The 20417-nt window shown below is 38.0% G+C and overlaps 2 protein-coding genes across 4 annotated transcripts in view; one reads left to right on the top strand and one right to left on the bottom strand.

Moving 5' to 3' along the window:
- The window catches only part of runx2a (RUNX family transcription factor 2a), a 41163-nt gene extending 36149 nt beyond the window's left edge, over positions 1–5014 (bottom strand). The window contains exons 1-2 of one of the 3 annotated variants that reach the window (XM_053509500.1): positions 4825–5014; positions 4471–4599 (exon numbers count right to left, since the gene is read on the bottom strand). In XM_053509500.1, the coding sequence (XP_053365475.1) occupies positions 4471–4528 (58 nt within the window). In that variant the 5' untranslated portion in view covers positions 4529–4599; positions 4825–5014. Of the gene's footprint in view, positions 1–4470; positions 4692–4824 lie in introns of those variants that run through there. The other 2 variants (XM_053509498.1, XM_053509499.1) reach the window with 2 other exon arrangements.
- Positions 1–20417, top strand: part of supt3h (SPT3 homolog, SAGA and STAGA complex component) — an 87460-nt gene that overhangs the window by 14077 nt on the left and 52966 nt on the right. The gene's annotated exons all lie outside the window — the stretch shown is intronic.

The following is a 20417-nucleotide window of genomic DNA, read 5'->3' as shown; positions in this document are numbered from 1 at the left end:
TACATGTGCTGAGAAGGTGTGTGTGTGTGTTTTTGTTGCTTGACTCTGACATGTGTTGCTACACAAGTAGATAATTTATTACATTTACTTTATCGCCTTTCATCCGCAGCTTTTTCTTCATATTTGCTTCTTTCCCTGAATAATTCTGGGTGGATGCGGATTCGATGGTAGGCTGTTTCAGATTTATTTGGAGTAACATTATTCGTCTCAATTTATGCAATATTAATACTTTCAGATATCAATCTCTTACGAAAACACTGTTTAAATGCTTTAAAAATGTTTTTTATTTTGCACAGAGCGAGCGGCCTACTAGAGAATTAGACGCACCGGCTGACTCCCAGTTTCTCTTCTATTGTTTAGATATCAAAATGTAAATTTTTAAGAGGAAATAAAGCATTACATGGGCCCGTTTAAAAACACAAGATTTCCCTTGTGGTGTATTTCGGAGCCACGGCTCGAAAGAGAAACCGAGGATGAGAGCCGCTGCCAAGCAATCGCTGCTCCTCTCCTGTCTTCCACCGGCCCGGCTCATGCCTCGCATTTTTACATTCTGTTTTTCCTTATAGCCCTTGTGTGTATCATATTATAAATATTTTAAAGTAATGCCCTAGTCAAAGAAAAGCCCGCATTCCAGCCGAGGTTAAATCAATAGAGCGCGCTGGCTTTGGCTGTTGCCGGTGTTGGGTAGAACAGGTAGCGCCTTGTTAAACGTGGAGCCTCTGTAGTCCTGGACTCGCTTCATTATGGTAGAGTCAAAACAACCATCCGGAGTCAAAGTCTACTTATCTGAACATTAAATATTTTCCTCTGAAAAAAACAAAAAAAAACCCTGCCCCTGAGCCTCCTCACACTAGAACTGCGTGGAAATTGAAGCTGTACCTTTAAGGTACATTTCAATTATCTTTTTTGTGCAGTATGTGTTTCTTTAGCTGTATCCTTTCCTTCTTCCAAGTAGTCCCTTGAAAAGAAACATGAGATGAGTTAATTGACGTAAGATTTCTGAAGTTTTTTAAATCAAACCCTGTTCAGATTTTTTGGGGCCGATGATTTGATTTACTGGAGAATCAAAAATACTATTTATTTTTAAATCTTGATTCGTGGCGAAATAATACGTTTGTGAATGAAAGCTTTTCTGAATGAAGACATTAGTAAGTAAATCATATCCTGCTGCGCTTTTTAAAAATGTTTTTTTTTTTCTTTATAAAACACTCCAGCTCTGATGTGATGTCTCTATGATTCGTTTTGCAGATGAGTATCGTGCCATATGGCTTAGGGAGCAATTAGTTAATGGAAGAATTTGCCTAAGCTGCTCTCTTAACTCAAAGCTTGGTCTAAAATGCATTTCCATCAACATCCTGTTAGTAGATCTTCTCCCGGTGCGGTCTCGGAGTCCGCGCACTTATTACACAGCGCTGCGTCAGAGCCGGCGCGGCTTTGTGGCCACTCTGATGGTTTTGCAGACCGAGTTCCTATGTAACAGAAGTTTGTTCTTGTCATGCCGCTATTTATTGTTTCCCAGTTTTAATGTCGTGTTTGGCAGAGCTCGAGTCTATCTTTAAGCATTTGATTATTTTCTCAGAAGCTCTTCGCGTAAGACCTCTGTGCCTCCTTTTGTCACGTGCAGAAAGACAACAGACAGCAGTGCGTGCTTTTCACAGAAGAAATCTCCATCACTCGGTGAAAAGCATGACATCATATTGACATTCAGAACTTCACGGATGGGACGTGAATCCTTTTGTTAATTTTTACTAGAATAATGCTGATTGTTTAAGGTTAATAAAAAAATTGTGAGCAAAGATGTATATAATAAGAATGATTAGTGTGTAGTAAGATCTGTTTGAATCGGCTTGCTTAGAACGTCTAAGTAGGCATGTCTGTGTTTTGTAGAGAACAATAAGACCTGCCTTCCTTGTAATGCTGATTGTCAGGAAGGGAATCAACACACCCGGATGACCCGAGTCACACAAAAGCACTCCGTTTTATCGTAGTTGCAGTTTCATTATCATTTATTTCCCAGTTTTACTTGATCTTCTAACAGATCTGATCGATGCTTGCGTCTTTAAACTGTTTGTTTCTGATAAGACGATCCATCTGTATGCATCTTCTTCCTGACTTGAGGGGCGGGACATGGCACTCTGAAGTCATGTGGCTAAAAAAGCTTCCTTATCCAACAGTGTCCATATCAAACTATTTCCCTGTCCTTTGAAGAACTCGCTCATTTTTCTTAGTGGCTTTTTATTTACCATGTGGTTTGCAAGCCATCTAAACTCTTGCTCTGTGTTCCACTTTTTGTTTGTCTGAACGCGTCTTGACGATCAGACATATCAGTCCTCTTTATTCAGGAAATCTGCCCGCTCAGAGACGTGCTTTAATTTGTCTACAATTTTACTACAGTTAGTGAACCATATTTCGAACCTTCTTCTAGAACAATATAAACTCTATTCCACTGACTCACTGTTACCACTAAAGTAAATGGTACATGATGAGGTGTTTGTCTTGACCATGTGAAATTAACTTGTTGATACACAGAGAAGCAGAGTAAATACACACACGGAGGGAGACACATATGATTGAGGTTTAGGCAGAACGTCAGCCAGCAGATGTAACACACTTAGGAATAATAGTGTGTTAAAGACCCCTAATTAGTCTCTGGACATTGCTTCAACCTGGTCGTCTCAGAATGTAAATAGATTTTTAGTAAAAAAAAAAAAAGTAAATACAGCACTATTACTGTGCTGTAATAGTATTATTAGCGTTTAACAGCTCCGGGCCTCACGTGTCTCTTTAGGCTAGTTATCGCTTTTACGTGCGAAGGTAAAGTCAAAGTTGTGTTAACCAATTAACGCCATCAACCCTGACTGCTCAGCCTGCAGGACCACCGTGCTGACGAAATAAGAAGCACATGGAGCCGTGAGCAGTGTAACACCCTTGTAATTGATTAGTGATGCCTAAAGAAAGGCGAGTTTAGCACCATATGCTCGGGTCATGTCTGTGACGAAGACCTTGTGGCTTTTACCGCATACGTTTAACGAATTAAATCCAAGTTTCAGTTGTTTAAAAGTTCAGGTTTAAATTCCAATTCATTTTTATTAATTCCCCTGACGGTTACTGGAAAGAAAATTGTATCAATGCGTATTGTCATGTTGCTTGATCATGTTGTCATCATTATTGTTATAGAAATCAGGAATAATATTATATATTACTAATGATAATGAAATAGCAAAGAGAAGCCACATTTTAAAATGTACTTTTTAAAAGTAGTAATGTATTACAGAAAAAAAAGCACAAACATTGACATACATTTATTTATGACACAATCTCAGCATGAGTTTTTATGGCTGGTCTTATGTTTCCCGAGACACTGTGTTTAAACTGCGTTGGTGTACGCAGACAGTGATGACAAACCCACTGTGCGTCTCAGCGTCAGTATCAGCGCTGAGTGTTTCTGCCGGAGAAGCCTGTCATTTCCCAATTATGAGAAGCCTTATGCTGAAACTTCTGTAAGTACACCGTTTCATTATAAACTTGTACAAATGCTGCCGGTTATAATTTGCTCTTCTGTTTTTAACCAGGTTATTTTTGTCCGTCGGGATCCGTCCCGGACGTGGACGTTGCCTCGATTACTCAATTTAGTTTGCTTCACGTTTTTGCCTATATTAGTATATTTTAAAATGTTGTGGTATTCAAATCCACTTTGCATGTATTTTGTTTTTTGCTTGTGGCTTTTCATCCGTCACCTTCATGGCCGTCCTGGCTCTCCGGCCTCGAGAAAGGCAATCCGGAAAAGCACAATTTCTCTACTCTTTTAACAAAAAGACACGTTTTATTTCCGAAGTCAGCTTCCTGTATGTGTATTAAGTCAAAACCACTTAACAGCGGGAAAAGCTTTTTAGGACTGTTTTTTTTTTATTTTTTTTTATTCAACCTCGTTCAAGAAATGCGTTCCTGTGCATGTTGCTGTCTGAGGACTGAAAAGCATTCAGGTCAAATCCTTAAAGCGTTTGCCTGCTAACAGATTTAAACCCCCACACACACACACGTTCAGCACGCTCCTGCTCCCGTAGTCACGTCTAAACGCATTCTTCCACATCTTGTTTTAATGCTGGCGTGTAAATTGAAACGGAGTCATTGTTTATATGTTCAAAGTTAGTTATTTTTTTCCCCCTCCATCATCATTCCACAAATATAGTTTTAAGTTCTACAAACATGTCAGCTTCTTAGCATGTTTGCAAAAGTAAACACTGTACATATTCTCAGTCGTGAAGTTACTCTCCTACATCGTTCCCTACAACCTCATATGACTGAGTGTCTGTGTGTGTGTTTGTGAGCGAGCGCATGCGTGTGTGTATGCGTGACTGCTTATTGACCTGGAGCTGGTGCATGTTGCCGGGATGGCTTCCGAATGACCCACGCCTGAACCGCAGCACACTCAAATGAAAAGAGAAAAAAACTTTGTTTCACAGCACTTACCCCAGAAGAAGTTTTGCTGACACGTAGTGACCGAGCTGAAAAGGCTGTTAGATGCCATCGCCACACTCGGTTATATCCTCGCCAGATAACGTCTCCTTTCGAGGTCGCCGTGACCCTTGAAGTGCTAAACTGAGAGCACAAACCATATCAGGGCACACGAAAAAGGAGGGAAAAAAAAGCGCTCAGCAAGCCTTACATGTAATTAATAAAGCGCTCACGACAGTGCACACTGTTTGTGCACTGCCACATGTCCGAGAGCCGAGTAAGAGAGAGAGAGTAAAGCGAAGCACACACAGCACAGATATTGGATGGAGCAGAATGAAGGCGATACGAGTGTGGTTAGAGCGTACTTACTGACTTGTCGGGTCTCTGGGAGTGGGGTTGACCCGCGCCGATTAACCATTTACGCCCCAGTGGCTCCTTGCGCTCGTCCTGGGTAAAGCGCTCGCACCGCACTTGTGGTTCTGTGGTTGTTTGTGAGGGGAATGAAACATTCTCACCATCCAAAAAACGTGTATGCTTTCAAACACACTTTTTTCCCCCTCCTTGTGGGCTGTTACTGGAGAGGCTGGGTCATGTGTTTTGTGACATCAGAGAACAGTGAGTGAGACAGCCTCTATCGTCCTCCTTTCGCTCGCTCGTGCTGTGTGTTTTTTTTCTTCTTTTTTTTTCTCTCCTCTCTCTTCTCTTCCCCCTCGTCCCGTCAGCGGCTCAACATTTCCTCCACACATCCACAGGGAAGAATGAGCTCCGGCTCTGTGAGGAAGGGGTCGGAGCGCTTGACTTTTCAACAGAGCTTCATCTCATTTGCACCACTGAGCGCATTTGAGAAGAAGTTTCCCTCTCTCTCTCTCTCTCTCTCTCTCTCTCTCTCTCTCTCTCTTTGATAGAGTTTACAGAATCCTCCTGCTCCCTGATGATGATTAACAGTTAATTAAATCAGCAAGCTTCCTCTTTGTTTCTAATTACTGATATTCCTTAATAACTCAAAGGCGTAATATTGTGTGTGTGTGTGTGTGTGTGGATTTGTGTGAGAGAGAGAAAGGGAGAGAGAGAGTGAGTGAGTGTGTGTGTGCTACGTAATTGACCCTGTGCGCAGTGACAGCGTGGAGACTGGTGGAGGTTCAGTGTTAAATCACGTCTGTCTCTCTCTCCTGCTCTCTCCTGCCGCGCTCTCCATAGTGGGAATTAGCGGCAGTGATTCATCAGCATGTCTCACACACACCTCGCTGGCTGGAGCTCTGGCAGCGGCACATACTGTAGCGCAGTCTTCAGCTCAGGTGAAAAATGTGCCGGAGTAATTCATGTCCATGTTTAGTTTTTCGGGTCAGGGTCACACTGGGTGCCTGCAGTGAATGTGTTTAATTATTCAGCCCGATTTGGATTTATGATTTGTTTTGAGGAAAGCAGACTTGGTTGCTATTATTGAATCGTCACAGTGAGAATTATATTTTTTCATCAACTGCACGTGGATATGTTTCAAGTCCGTGCATTTTGCTTGCACAGGTGGGAGGAAGACTAGATGTGTCCAGTTTCTCTGGAAACTTTGTGTACTATAATTAGTTTTATAAATTAACTATAATCTCCCCTTCCCACCCCATCTTCCTCCTATTCTCTCTCATTCTGTCTATTAGTCTCTCTCTCTCGCTGCGTGTGTGTGTGGTGGATAAATCAGAATATCAATAAGATTGATATTTTTTCCCTATCATTTTCAACATTTCCAACAGTAGGAAATTATCAAATCAGCTACTTATTAACAAAAGGATAAAAAATACCCACAATATATCAAAGTTTATTGTACCATAATATTCACAATATCTGTATTATATCATATGATCTACATTAAGGCAGACATAAGTGCTTTAAACTTTCCATTAGCGATATCCTTTCCATTAGCGATATTCTAGTTAGTAACCTGGTTAACTAGGTTACTAACTAGAAGTACCGTCAGTCAAACACTGTAGGGAAATAGTTTTTTTTCTTCTTTTTTTTTTCTGGTGATTATGGAATGATCTTAGAACCGTTGAAGTGCTTTTCAAATCTGATGGACTCAACAAAACATCCTGTTTCTCTAGAAATGTTGCATATGATGTACCTAATAAACAGGTATATATTGTATGTATATGTGTGCTGCTCCAGGCTTCAGTCACATCTGTAATGTATATACAGTGTGTACTTTTTTTTTTGTATAAGAATGTTATTAATCTGTTGTATATGTTAATTACAAAACATGCTTAGTACGCAAAGTTTCCAGAGAAACAGCATGTCTTGGAAAATAGTCCTTCATCAGTTTTGTAAGAAGAGCACTTCTACAGCTCTAGGCTCATTTTTCTAGACCATAATTGTTATGTAATTACTATTAGTATGTTTGCTTTCCCCTTTTCTTTAGTCTTTAGTTGTTAAGATTTTCTTACAGTGAGCTTATGAAAATAAAAAAGAATATATTTGTATAGAAATATATATATAAAATCTCATCTCTTATGACCCCACAGGATGTGGCCAGGCTATAACAGGAAACACTTTAGCCACAACTGCCTCTTAAGGCTCCAAGGTGATGTGAAGTGATAGTCCTTCAGCGGTGCGTTAAGCATCCATCACGTTCAGTGCGGTGCTATTGTACCTTCCTTCTCTGTAGAAATTGCGCGCACACACACACACATATAAGTGCGTATATTATCTCATATGTACAGTAAAGGCTGAGACCTATGTGCCATTCTGGATTCCAGACACCTCATCATTTATGCAATGATCTTTCATACATATAATTTTCTCCTTAGCATGTGACTCGGGGTGTCCTCGCTGGTTTAGGTGAGCGGTGGTGGTCCCTGTGCAGACGCGCCGTTTTCGTGGCCAGTGTGTAAGGAGAAACCGGAATGTGCGGTGCCCGTTTCAGGCCGGGTTTTAGCTTGGCGAGCGTCACTGTGGACCACACAGGCATAAACAGGGCTTTAGATGGCAGAACATTATTCCTGGCTTGTGCAAAATCCCGCACTAATGCCTCTAGGAGACATTACTCTCCCACTAGGTGCTCTAAAAGATTATACAAATTACCAGCGTTGTTGAATTTGCCGCTTAAAGGGTCAGCGATGATCACACAATAGTGATTTTACTTTGGGCAAACTGAATTGGCATCAGTATGTCTTACTGTAATACTGCAGAATTTTTTATTTATTTATTTATTTTTTTTACAGGCCACTTTTTCTAATGTTAAAAAACCTGAATGTTTATTTCATTTGTTTGTCAGTGTTCATTAGTCTTACTGTATGTACTGCTAACATTTTAATTTACCTACTAAACCTTTTATTTTAATTGGCAACATTAAAAAAAAAAAATCTTACAACTTGTGTTTTTTACGAAACTAAATTGTTGAATGAATTTGTAATGCTTAAGATTTTTACACACTGCCTAATTGTTTCTGTCGGATCCAGAAATAAGTTCCATTCAATCTAAAAAGGTTAACTACAAATTAGCATTTAAAATTGGGGTTTATTGGACAAATACAACTTTATTTACTTACAAAACATGTTGTTCAGAGGTAGGTGGTTCAAAAATAAGAATTACTGTGAGTCTGCTGTGTTCATTTCTGGTGTAATCAGGGATTTTATCCAATCCAAACACACCACTGCCTACACTCAAGCTTAAAAATACAACGAGGCTTATAAATCCATGCCATGTGTCTCACGGTCGTGTTTGGATCTTATGTGATTCAGATTTTCAGGGCTGCTCTTTTGTCTGAATTTTTATTTCCGTAGAAAAATAACAGTGAAAATCTGATATTTCTGCACCTAGTTTTAGTCGATGTGTAAATAGTGTACATTTGACTGGCAGATGTGAAGACAACTTCAGAAGCGTGCATGAATTGAGCATTAAATTATGTTAAGTTCCAAACTCGCTTGAACTCTTTTTTTCTCTATCTCTGTCTGTCTCTCTTTCTCTCTTTATTTCTCTATATCTCTCTCTCTCTCTCTCACACACACTGCTACCTCTTAGTGCTTGGTCATACTTGGCGGATTTTGTCAACTCCAGTGGCTTTTTCTTGCGGCAAGGGCACTTCTTCAGAGCGGCAATTAAAGGAGAAGAGCCTGTCATTTTTGACAATTATCACAAGTTCAGTCGCTTAGCAAACTGGCACTCGCGCACAGTGACGCTCAAAATGATGTCAGTTTGAGCACAAGACCTTCTGATGTCATCCTACGTAGGGCTAGACGTAAAGAAACCGCTTGCATGTATTTGGAGTTAACAGATCATTCACAATGGTCTTTAACTTATTCATCAGCATCATCAGAAAAAATGTTTGTGTTTAACCCCAGTCACTATTGTACAATAAAGTACATTTCTACTGTAGTATACTAGTAAACCACTGAGGTTTTTGATTAAATCGAGAGTTTGCTTTAATTTGTTTGTATCTAATCTGAAGCTTTATTCTGTTTACATGAACCTTTATTCCAAATCTGATTCACATTTTTTTTTTCTGAACGTAAATCACTTTATTTGCAATGTTGATAAAAATAAAAATTTCCTCTAGAATTTTACAAAAATTACTATAAAAGTTTGTTTCTGTCAAAAATTATGAGATGCACAAAGGAGCCATCGTTCAGCCGCATTCACTTGCGAGGAGTTTGCATTCTATCATAATGAACAACATCAGGATTCTCTGGTAATCAAAACGCAGGGATTTAAATTGTATTACTGCGAGTGAAAGCGATACGCCAGTCTTTGCTCTCATTTCTCTCTCTCTGTTGCGAGTTTCCAAAGAATGTCTGGATGTCTTGCGCTTACCCTCAGACTCGGGGCTGCGCTTATTTTCTCTACGTAGACTTGCATTCATTAGAATTTGTAGAGAGACAGAAAACCCTGGCTCTTTGCAGACGTCGCCATGCGTTGCTGTTGTTTTCTGGCTTGCGGTCATGTGTTATTGGAAAAAAAAAAAGAAAAAAAAAGGAACTTCCAGTTGCAGCGTTTCTATGTGAAGCGATTTTGTAATGAATTGAAATAAGCAAGTCTTTTGAAATTTTAGAATTGGTTTCTTTTAAACATCGAGTATACAACAGGCTTCAGCTTGTTGCGCGCGCTCTCTCTCTCTCTCTCTCTCTCTCTCTCTCTCTCTCTCTCTCTCTCTCTCTCTTTCTCTTCCTTTCTCTCTCTCATATGTTAGAAGTTTCTCCATTTTCTAGCACTGTTTTAGTAATTACCATAGAAACAAACACATGTTTAGTGCAAATAAAACCTCGTTTTTGATGTCTAATTGCTCGCTTTTCCACGCCTCGGCTTTGGTAATGGATTTAAAAAGGATAAAAGGAAATGCAAGAGGACATTGTAATTAATTTGGTCATGACTTTACCCTCCCTTTCAGGAAACCCTGTGTAATGTCTTTGTGACATGTATTCACAATAGTCTTAACCTGAATCGCATGTTTCCTAACAAATAAAAGTCACATGCACTGTATGTTTAAAAAAGTAATATATATATATATATTTTGGCACATAGGGATGAGGTAAAATAATATATATTCCATGTATATTTTTATACAGCGTATTATGGCCCTGAGTATTAGTATTTCTTTGAGGCTTTATTGCCTCCAGAGACGACGTACCAGGGCTGATTTCGTGTATGGACAGTAAATATGTTGTGAACTGTATCGGTATCCATGCATCGCTTTGAAATGTTCCGATACTCGATATTTAGGAGCTGTTATTTATAAAAGCCACTGACATTATGGTGTGTTTAGTCATGTGAAGTTTTTTGGATGTTGCTCAGCAATTGGTGTGTGTCTGTACGTATGTGTGTGTGTTGTACGCTCGCGTGTGCGCACTCACTGAACAGAAAGCCCATGAGCTCACAGCGGCTCTGCTCTATTTGCCATGTCTTTAAACCAGTGGCTTTAGCTAATATGGTGCAGAGGCCTGTGTTAACATGTGGTAGCATTCAGAGGGAGCACACTTCAGTGTAATTCAGGTCCGTCTTCTTCCTAACTGCAGGATCTGGGAGCACTTCGAGGTTTTGGCAGCTTTTCCCCCAGTTTTCAGAAGCTACATTTCTGGCAGCTCATCTCAAACGTATGATGTAAAAAACGTGCATGAAATAAAAGCAGATAGTGGCCTTGTGCAAACCGGGCAAACCTTACCGGTAGGTACAACATTCCAGGAGGTTTTATAACTGTTAAAAAATATTATAATAATAGTAAATAAATATATATTTATAAATTTATTTAATAAACAATTCACAGAATGGGACAAAAGCTGTACTGCTTATATGTGTTATTTTTTTTTTTATGTTTTTGCTTTATTTTAATCATGAACAATTGTTAAATATATAGGTGTTTATAAAGGTCATATATTTTCAGAAAGGCGTAAAGTAAGGGTAAGCATCGCCCTGGCTCTGTTTATAGGTAAAGTTCAGTATTTAGCTTGCGAGTCATTGTTTTTTGCATATTCTGAGTGGTTAGCAGTATTCAAATAAGAGGTGCAACTGGTCACCTTTCATGGCAAACTTTAATTTGGATTATATTCAAACTCCCATTCAAAATCGATGTAACTTGACGCCAATGTAAACTTCACAGCAGACAGGCGTTAAATGGCACTTTTCGAGCCATGCTGTCACAGAGTACATAAATAATGGCACAGGGAAATAGAAAAACCTATTTGCCAATTGTACAGAGTACACAAAGTATTTTGACTTTGCAAATGAGCTACATGCAGCAACATAACCAATGCACACATGCATCCTGTCACGCAACACATAATCAATCAAAGCGAAGAGTGTGATAAGCAAATACAGAAGCTAAAGCTTTGAAAGTGAAGCAGCAAAGTGCTATGAGCGTAACAAATGGCTGATTGTGATTGGTGGCCTTTCTTCTTCCTAGAGTTACCTTTAAATGTCCTATGTTAGCGTCACAATTTCATTACGATTGATTTGAAATGATTTTGAAAGCATGAATAGTTTTTTAGTAGAAAAAAATTAAGTGTTTATATATATATATATATATATATATATATATATATATATATATATATATATATATATATATATATATATAAGACTGTATTTGCTGTGTAACAACAAAAAAAGTTCTTTCCACAAGCTTCTAAATGAAATATAGGGGTTTTAGTCATACAAACAGCATTTTTTCCCCTCAGGGAAATCATGAAGTTATGATTAATTTTTAAATTAATTTCATCTGTTTCACACACAATTATTTTTGCTTTGTGGAATAATTATTTTGAAATATAGCTGTTATAAATGATACATTTATTATCTAGCCCACCATGCCAGTAAAAGCTTCCATGTGTGCCACAGTCTCATTTTTTTTGGTGTCTGGAATCCTTATTCATGGCCTTAAAAAGTAGTAGCTAAAGCAGAATGATAAACTATGGCATGTTAGCATTAGGGTTTATTATGTTAAATCTGTCATGAGCCATTCAATTAAAAGAAAGGGAATTCGCTCGTTCAATGAGATCTTCACATTATTGGAGGACTCGAAACCAAGTTTCAGAAAATTTTATGTATGACTGTCCAGCCGAATTTGACACAACGTCCCGCAAAACTGGCTAGACGGAATTTAATGAAACTTTGGCAGTCCTTTGGTATTTGCCTGAAGTTAAATCTGTGCAATAAATGAAATACAAATGTTGAACCGGATGTTTTGACAGCGTACTGTGTATGTGTTAAACTGTGGGTGCTTTTTAAATTGATAAAAAAAATTATTAAAATAAAATCATAATGTTGAGTTGAAAAACGCAGGTTTAATAATTTACTTTAAAAAAAATTCTAATAAGCTACTTGCTCAATATAAACAAACACCTGTACCGATAGATATTCATTAGAAAATCTAAATTGAATATTTTTACTGGGATTAGTAATGGATTTTCACAGCTAAAATTACAGCGCTGAAGTGGTATAAGTGAATTTGAATGCGTCAGAGTCGTTTTTTAGGACAAAACTTAATCCTTATCCGATCTACCTTTTCGATTTCTCATCTGTCATTCACTCTCTGATTACTGAACAGGGAGTGTATTTGACTAAGGATGAACAACAACTTGGCGTAAACAAGGAGTAAGATACTTAACCTTACAAAATTTTATTTCTTTGCATCAATACTGTAAGTTAGACGGAGAGTTCTGCCGTACAGAAAGACTGATGGACATGTACGTGGGCTTTAACCTGGAATAATAATATTACTGATTACATTAAAGCTGATGAACTTATTTTTAGTTTTTACCTTTTTTTTTTTACATTTCATCTATTTATAATCAAGAACTGTCATGATTCTGCTTTTTCACTTTCTCTATCAATTAAAAAAAAAAAAAATTTCTCACATCGATTTTAGAGAGATTTTTGCATTCATCTTTTAAATACAGAAAAACCTAAATCATTCGCCCTGTGATGTGACAGTGTTTAGTGTAACCTTGATTTTCCAGAGTTCGTATTGCCAGACCCATGCAGCCTTCACTAGCAACACAGCAATCTGGAATCTGTCTTAAAGAAAGGAAGTACGGAAATGTTCCTCTGATGCATTGTACACAGTGTGTGCCCAGACGTCACTCTCAGTTTGATGGACTGATCTCGCTGCTCCGCGCTGTCAGTCAGTCATTTTTCTCCCACGTGTCATGTCCACTGACAGTTTCCGCACCAGATGACTCCACTATGAACTTAATATATTTACACACTGATGAATGTCTATTTTATCTTTTATCTTTATCCATCGTATTAGTTCAGGTTTTGTGCATGAGAACACAAAGATATCACCATGTCAGTATTTGTCAAACCTCACGCCATTATGGGTCCTAACAGTGCGATCTCCCGAGTTTTGTCTGTTATATATGGGGAAGCGTATTTATTTTAGCAATGCTATGATAATAACTGGTGTCAATATAAATGCCTTGATCATGTGCTCCGAGTCCGAGACACAGAAGCTGGAGTGAAGAGCCGGAGTCCGAGCCTTGCATGATTACCCCGAGTTAGAATTTCAAAGGAGGAGTAATGTATACAGGTCTTAATGAATTGAGTCTGGTGATAGTTATCCCCAAGTCTGTAGCAGTGACTACACAAGGCATGTGGTAAGAAGGATCCAGCTCTTTAGTGACCTCAACCAGGTTTAATCTCTGGAACAATGTCTCCTTATTAGTGGTTTTGGAGCTATTTAACACTGCTACATAATTATAGGGGCTGATGTATAATGGTTCTGTATTTATATTGTATATAAAAGAAGAAATGATTATATTTTTATGTTAAGGATTTTATTTGAGTTTATGCAATGCTTCTCGGCAGCATAAAATTTGGCTATTGTATTCCTAGCATAATTATTATTATTTTTAATACTTGAAATATCCTAAAATGCATGGTTAGTGCGTGCAATTTAAATAAAAAATAACATTTTTCGAGTCTGGCTAGGAGATTTATATTGAAAATCACTGTGAAATAACTTCAAGGTTTTAGTGCAGTACTTTCAATTCAGTCAGTTCAGTTTTATTTATATAGTGCTTTTAACAATGGTCAGTGTCGTTAAGCAGCTTCACAGAATCAAAAAGAAAATTAGGGAACTGAGATTGAAAAAGGTGAGGAAATTAAAAGTGTTACATTAAAACGATCTGATTGTGCATTGTGTTTTCGACTATTAGTGAATTCAGTTCTTTGATTCTTCCAATCAAATGTGCATGCAAAAGAATCCACCTAATAGAAACTGTTCTACCATCATTCAGAGTGTGTATTGTCGACGTGTGTGGTGCAGCAGGTAGCCAGCAAGGTTCGTCATCCTGTATTGCCTTACGTTTAAATATCTTTTCTTCCTCTGGTTTTTAAAGTAACTTGTCTACTGGCAAATAAGAAACCACTGATAGCCCAGACACAAAGTTTTATTTGATTGAGACATTTTTCTCCTTATTATTTTTGGGTTGTCTGTTTGTCCATCTGAATTTCTGTTAAGCACGATTTCTCAAGAAAGAGTGGTTGAATGTTTGTAGGAATTTTCATTGTTACCAGCAGTGAGCTGATTAGATTTTAAAGTACAATGCTGTACAAAAGTCTTGAGCCACCCCTTTTTTGTACGTTTTATATATATATATTATATTTTCTTGTATTTTCATGTAGTGTTGAGGAATAGTTCTCCAGGCTTCCTGAATGACTTTTCGGCACTAATTTTGAGTCCAGTTCCTGTATCTGACCAGTTTCAGATAAATGTTTTTGTTTGTTAAGCCACATAGTCATCTATGAGTCATTCTAGCATACAAAAAAACATTCAACTTAAGGTATGAACCAGTGAAGAGCAGATGATAATAGATGTTCAGGCCGGTGATAAGTATACTGGTGATACTGAATGCCAAGTAGTTGAAACAGACAAGAGGGGAAATGAAGTTGCTGCTGAGGGTGTTCCATAACCAACCAGTTTAGAAGTTGGTATCTTTCGGGACTTTGCAGTCTGTAAAACATTTGTTTTAATTTTATTAGTTTAATCTACATAATTTAATTTCATTTAATATAAAGAAATGAGGGAGGCATGTTGGCATAGTGGTTAGCACTGTTGTATAGTCCATGTGGAGTTTGCATGTTCTAGCCATGCTTGGTAGGTTTCCACTTACTTTGGTTTCTTCCTATAGTCCAAAGACATGCAGATATTGTAGGTTAACTGTTGGTATAGCCCTCCTGTCCTAATTCTTCTGGGATAGGCTCAATGACCCGTGACCCTGTACACAGGATAAGTGATATAGAAGATGAATGAATGAATAAATGATGAAATGAGTGGTGGCTCAAGACTTTGGCACTTTACTGTATATTTAATGTTTTTTTTTCTGGCATACAGATTCATAACCTGAAGCAGAAAACTTGTTGATGTCAATAAATTCTTAATCTGCTCATAGTCGCAGTGCATTGAGCAAGGCTGCACTTGTGAGGTAGTCAGGGCCGATGTAATGTGTATAGCTTTAGGGATGATGCGGTTATGATTCGGCATGGTGAGATGGTAATGACAGTCTGGCTGAGCTGCTGAATGACCTCACCACACACTCTCCAGTGCTTTTTAACACACGTCCCTCATGTTCTTTTGAAAGCGCCAGTTCTTTGCTTTGGCAAACTATCTCAGTAATTTTTATTAATAAACAACTAAATAATTCATAATGACCCCATCCCCCTTCATTCGTGGGTTGTTCAAGTTACTGTCTGCTCGTACATCAAGTCTGAAGTTCAAGTTGATAGGATGTGAGGTAACTTTGTGGTCTCACGGTTGGAAATTTGTAGGAATTTGCAGGAGACAATTTATCTGCACGGTCACAAATGTTTATAGTTAGAATGATGGGTGGAGTTAGGGTTGTAGACTAGCATGCCTACGAATCTAGCTCAAGATCGGTTGGAAAGTAAAGCAGCTTACGAGAATCGGGGACTTATTTTTTCCTTAGTGTTTTTAGGAAACTGTGTTTCTAAGGCTAATAGCCACTGCACACATGTTTCTGTGGACTTTCCGATGACAAGCTACTCCTCGGAGTGCTGCTGAAGCTCTCCGCTGATGAAAAGGAGCAATATAATCATAATCCCCTTAAGACATGGGCTAATTGCAGTAATAATGCTGAGGCCGGGGCTTCGCAGATGCAGAGTCCTCTTCCATGCTGAAAGAAGGCACGTTTTTCTGGCCAGCTCTGTGGCCCTGTGGTTTTCTGTCATCTTTTCGAGTAAATCTCCTCTCAACCCCCCTCTCCCTATGGTCACTGAGCTGTCAGATTATCCCCAAAGCACGCTTCTACCATCAGCCATTTCTTTCTACTCTTGCCCTTGTGGTTTCTGCCTTTAGAGTCTTGCATGATTATAAAGGTCAGTATTAAATGGAAATCTTACCCATGTGCAGGTTTGCTTTTAAGACCTTTGGTCCTTGGCAAATTATCAGTCAAAACCATTGCACCTTTTCCCACTTAAACTGGTGAGCCGGTGTGTTTTAGGTCTAAGCTTTCTAGGAACTGCAGACATGCTCTCAAATGTGTGTGGGTGTGTTTGGGTGTGCTAAAAGATGTGTGTGTGTGTCTCCTTCGGGGGAAAAAAATACAGAACTGCACTATTAAATTAGGAAAAGCAACATTTATTAAGCTGGTTTACATAACTAAAATTAAGTTACAACTTAAATGAGTCAGGGTAATCAGTTTTCTGATTTTAACTGAGTAAACTCGACAGCTGAGGAGATCCGACTTTCACATTCAGGAAATGTGGATCCTGTTCTGAATACCTTCATATGTATGTGTGTCTCTTTTTATTGCTTTTATTTTTATTTGATTTGTATTTGATTCGCAGAATGTTAAACGTACAAATAAATCGCAACACTGCCATTTAGCGTTTGTACGATTTCAGATTTGTGTATGTGAATGTGGTGAGATTTTATGGTGTTTTACTAAGGGACATTTAAGCTGTTACATTTATTTATTTTGGAGACTGTTTTATCCAGATTGAGAATATATCCAAAAGTTCAGGGCCTGACCAAAGCACAACAAAAGAAGGAGCAACTAACTGTTTGTGAATCAAAAGCCATACACTTTTAAGACATGTTCCTTAAGGGTTCTTTGGATAATTAATGCCTCCCCGATCCATCTTTAATGAAAAGCTCGGAAACTGTATAAAAAGCTTTCCTTAAGCTTACTTTAGATAATTAAGGGTTCCTACATTTATAAAGAGGTCCTACTGAAAAGTTTCTTTGATTCATATAGTTCTTTTTGAAATCTTTTGCTGGCTATGCCTTTTTTATTTTTTATTTTATTTGCTTTTATTACATAGGTTCTTTGAGTTTTTCTTGTCAGGTCAATAAACATACAGTGCTGTAAATAAATATGTGCCCCCTTACGGACTTTTTCTCATCTGTTCTTGAATTTCTTTAGATCGTAGCATGATGTGTTACATTTTGAGATTTTTGTCAGACAGGTTCTATTTAAGTGATTTCTTAATTCAACATGTCTGGCAGTAATCAGAACTGGGTGTGGATAGTGTAATTAAACTTAGGGGATTTTTCTACTGTTTAACATAGGACCAGGAAGGTTTGGACAGCTTTTTTCCCTTAATAAATGAAATCATCATTTAAAAACTGTGATTTGTATTTACGTGGGTTATCTTTGTGTGATTATTTTTTTAAACTGAAGCTTTTTATTATAACATTTTTTAAACCAAATACAGTGCTGTGAAAAAGCTACATTTTTCTTTTGTTGCATATTCATTCATGACAAATATGCAACAAAAGAAAAATGTAGCTTTTTCACAGCACTGTATTTGGTTTAAAAAATTTTATAATAAAAAGCTTCAGTGACTAAAAACAGGTTGTTCAGGGATTTTTTAGAATTCAGTCTTAGATTCATAAAGAGGTTCTCAACTATAAAAGCTCTACATTCTCATTCCTCAAGTGTTCTTTGGATAGTTGGTTAGTTAAAGTTTCATGAATTTATAGAGAAAATGTAGTAAAAAAAAAAAAAAAAACCTATGCATACTTTCCTAAAAAGTACTTCTCTGAGAGTTGTTTGGAAAGTTTAGGTTTCTAATAAGGTCCTGAAATTACTATTTGAACATTTCCAAAGAAAAGCCACACAATGTTAAAGACACTGTTAAAATACTTTCTCTGTGGTTTTTTTGGATAGTTAAGGATTTTTAAAGTTTATAAAGGTGTTCTCAAAGAAAAGGTATACACCTTAACAAAAGTTACCGACTCTATATAAATCCTAGAGTTCCTTTAGAAGGATTCCCTGCAGGACCCTTAAGGCTTAAACCATATTTTTAAAGCACTAATTACAAAGCAGTCAGTAAAGCAAATTACAAATTATAGCCCTTATACCTAATACTACAAAATAATTGCAGTAAAGAAGTATAAACAAAACCTGAGCTGCTCCATTATTGTATGTTTTGCTACACAAGTTGTTGTAATGCATTTTATTTAAACAAGCATTTAATTATTTCTGTTTGGTTTATTAAACTGTTTGGAAGCATTTCACCTAAATATTCATAAAAAAATATCCTTGGATTTTTTTTTTTTTTTATTGTTCAAGTTTTTACTTTCACACTGCCTCAAAGTGCTAAGGTGTGTGTGTTTACCATGTACATTCGCTATTCTACAGGCTTTTTACAATTTGCATTTTTTTCTTTTTGAAACTGAGAAACAACTGAATGTTGTTCCTAAGGCTTAGAAAATAAATGTAAACCAGCTGTGCTACAATATTTTTAGATTTGCTTTTAGGCACAGCGAGATGCTTATTTTGTTTGAGCACCACGTTAGATGTTGGACGCTGCGTTTTACAGTGTGTCCCCCATGTTCCGGTTCCGCGCTACATAATTATAGGTTACTATTCATATCTAATCTGAAGGACCAGGCTAAATAAACCACAGTTGTAGAGCTGTTTCTCTTGTTTAGTCATATACAGAGAGTAATTCCTATTATATGTAAAAAAAAAAATTAAAAAGGGTCTCTGCAGAACACAGCTGTCTTGTGTGGCCCTTGCGTGCCCCCTTTTTTGTTTTGAGTCTCATAAATGACTGTGACTCTGTCATAACCACTTAGTTCAAAAGAAAATTCCCGTGCAACACTCAGAGTGACTCGCCTCTCCTCGTTTTCTAATTTGGTAATGATTCAGCTTCCTGGCTGCCTGATGCCTGTCCGAGTCAGTTTGGAGTGAGCTGGAAGGGTTTGGGGGAGCTTTCGGGACATCGAGTACGTTTCGGGTGTTGCGCCGAGAGCAGCTCGGGCGAGGATATGATTGGAGTGAATGATTTCAGCTAACGCTGCTTGCGCTTCACACATATGGAAGCACTCTGCAGGCTGAGAGGATAAAGACTGGCAGTCTAAGACAGAAGCTCCTTAAACAGGCCTCGGCTGGAGCTGGGAGACCTGGGATCAGCTTTCTGCTGTTGTCATGTTGCACAGGCTGCAGTATATAATTAGCGTAGGGGAAAAAAAAAATTGCAGAAAACAGCCTGTCTCATCCAAGGTTTTTTTTTTATTATTATTATTTTTTTATTCAGGGTCAGCATTATAATGGTATTTGTTTTGCTTGGAGGAAAAAAAACACACTAGCATACGCTGGTTTCTTATTTTTTGAGAACAGAACTATATGTCCATTGGCTTTTCATCTTGCAGCCCTGCATTTGCATTGAATGCTGTTGGGGACAGCAGAGTATACATAACCTGAAAGAATCTGACGTTATCCCAACATCCCTCATATTGTGCTGCCTGACTCCATTTTTGTTAGGTAAAATGCTGTACTCAAATGAAATGGGATGGGAGTCTAATGGTCTATGGCATCAGAAAGGCACCCACCCCGGCGTAAGGCCTCGGCAGGTGCTTGTGCATTTGTCCCTCAGGATGTGGCTTTCTCTTGGGCCAATTGTTCTAAACAACAGAAACAGGTCGTCCATGAAAAAGGAAACAAGGCTTGTCGTCTGTGTTCAGTACCTGCCCTCCCTTCACCCTTGTGGCTCTAAAGGTCAGCTCACACCTATTCGACTCAGTTCCTGGTTCTCTCTGTGTTAGTATTTCAAAACCAAATGAACAATGCTTTACTATTCCTGAAATGATTTGCATTTCTGGAAAACTGTAGCCCTTTTATACCTTCATTTATTTACTTTTTTCCTCCTTTTTTCAAAGTTAAAAAGAAAAAGCACAATTGGCAGAGCTACACTGACTGCTGTTCGGTATCTACTTTACCAGAGGGCTAAGACAAGTTTCTTCTCTCTAAGGGTGTGGTCGCACAACTGTGTTTTTAATTCCCTTGTTAAACCCTTAATGACCAATATGATTGTAAGAGTTTTCTCACTGTCATTCCAGCTGCGGATATTTTCATGTGAATTTTTTTATTTATTTTTTTAATGAACCGTTAGTGCACATTTATACAGCTCACTCATTTAATCTTAGCACTTTCTTGAGATTTACAAGGACAATTGCAGAAAACCAGACTCCATAACAGGAAAAATGTAGTTAAACAAAAAAAAATCCCCATGAACAG

The sequence above is a fragment of the Clarias gariepinus genome, chromosome 13 (genome assembly GCF_024256425.1).
Source record: "Clarias gariepinus isolate MV-2021 ecotype Netherlands chromosome 13, CGAR_prim_01v2, whole genome shotgun sequence".
Classification (NCBI taxonomy): domain Eukaryota; kingdom Metazoa; phylum Chordata; class Actinopteri; order Siluriformes; family Clariidae; genus Clarias; species Clarias gariepinus.
This window is presented reverse-complemented; position numbering and strand designations above follow the sequence as displayed.